The 1,796-nt window shown below is 36.1% G+C and overlaps 1 protein-coding gene across 1 annotated transcript; it reads left to right on the top strand.

Annotated features, from left to right (window-relative positions):
• The first annotated feature begins 379 nt into the window (after nt 1–379).
• On the top strand, nt 380–1,369 carry LOC147478115 (uncharacterized). The gene has a single exon (XM_086582784.1). The coding sequence runs from the start codon at nt 609–611 to the stop codon at nt 1,107–1,109; it is 501 nt and encodes a 166-aa protein (XP_086438910.1). The 5' UTR covers nt 380–608; the 3' UTR covers nt 1,110–1,369.
• The last annotated feature ends 427 nt before the right edge of the window (nt 1,370–1,796 follow it).

Below are 1,796 nucleotides of genomic sequence, written 5' to 3'. Positions count from 1 at the left end.
ACATTTATTTTATTTTTGAAATGGACATCTTAATATCTTATTCAAATCCCCTGAGGAGATACTTTCATGTCATAACTCATATCCAATCCATTCTACAGTAAGGACCAAATTCAGTGAAACGAGCTAGTAAAGAAAAGTCAGATATGATTTATCATTCTGTTATCAGATCCAACACATTTTATGTTCTACTTACTGATCTGCCTCATTTTCTATAAATTAGTATCCCTATGGGAGACTAACATGTGGCAGCCATAAAAATTCTTTCTCTCGCACATTAGTGAATCAAGAGAGAGTATATTGGGGGGCCCTATATAATTGTCGAAAGCAGAACTACAGAGCGAAGGTCCAATTATTTATGCTATTGGATTCCATCACAAGCAAGATAGAATTTGACACCTTTAAAAGGTATATAACAGCACCATCTATCAGATTTGTTCTCGATCTGACTTAGATAGAGAATTTTGTGAGGGGAAATGAATTCATTCTCTTTTATCTCAAGACATCTAAGACTATAGTACTTCTACCCCTTTTCTTCCACCACTTTTTCCCATTATCTCTCATATCCTTGCTAGCTATCTCCATGACAAAGTAATAAGACTTTTCAAGGCATGAAGAACATCATTTGGTGCTGCATCTCCTGCATACTTCCCTGTGGAGCTCTAGACGTAATTCGAATAGTTCATCCCAATGGACGCGTCGAGGAACTTAGTGGCACTATTCGAGCTGGTGATATTATGAAGGCACATCCCAAATATGTGCTCAGGAAGCCCACATTGTATTCCAGTGAAGAAAATGTTCTTCCTAGAATCATGATTGTGCCACCTGAGGCAGAGTTGCGAAGAGGGAAGATATATTTTTTAATGCCAGTATCTTCACTACCGGAGAAGATTCGATCGAAAGCAGCTACAAGGAAAAAGAAACAGAAAGAACTTGAGTGCAATACTTGTGATTCTGTTTCCATGTCGACGAAACTTCTTATTTCTTCTGATCAGTATTTGAGTGAGATCTTATCAGAGAAAGTATCAACACAAAGAGATCGAAGACGAGGACGAGTAGGAGTGTGGAGGCCAAATTTGGAGAGCATAACTGAGTTACCTACTGAGTTATAAGAATGGTTCATATAGTTCCACAATCCACGTTTCTGTATACACATACTGTCATAGGGATATAGTAATGTTGGTTTTATTAAGTTTTCTGCTTTCAGTGTCCCTTGATTTCATATTGTTGTGAGCCTTTCAATAGTTACAGAGAATCATTGAGTACTATGTGGGAAATTTTATATTGAATACAGAGAAGTATGCAGCTCTAAAAGCTTTGTTTTCTATTGATTTAAAAGAGTTAATTGGAGAGGGGGAACAGTTATTTATTATGGACCACACTTCTTAACGTAATTTAAGCTCCATTGACATGAATATTCAGTTGTTACTCTTATTACAGGATCTATCAAACTAAACATAATGACGCACTCAGAAATAGACCCATCCATTATGAGTACAATTAGTTCACTAGCTAAGATGTATGTGTGCGGTTGGCTGACAGATATAACATCAATAACAAGACTATGAAAGGATCTCCATTCACATGGATCAAACATGGTGATGTAGATGGTGCTTAAAGTCTTAAACAACAATGTCACAGCTTTTCATTAGAACAAAAAATATCAATTAAGCGTTCTCAAAAGTTGTTTTGAATTATGAATTTAGAAAGGGAGCTCAATGTGGCTAAAAGAGGATCATAATAATTACATGTTGGGTCCAGAGCATTTCTTATGTTACCACTAAATAATATAAAAGCAG

Source organism: Coptis chinensis, chromosome 9 (genome assembly GCF_015680905.1).
Source record: "Coptis chinensis isolate HL-2020 chromosome 9, ASM1568090v1, whole genome shotgun sequence".
Lineage (NCBI taxonomy): Eukaryota > Viridiplantae > Streptophyta > Magnoliopsida > Ranunculales > Ranunculaceae > Coptis > Coptis chinensis.
Note: the sequence above shows the minus strand (reverse complement) of the source record. Positions and strands in the feature narration are given on the sequence as shown.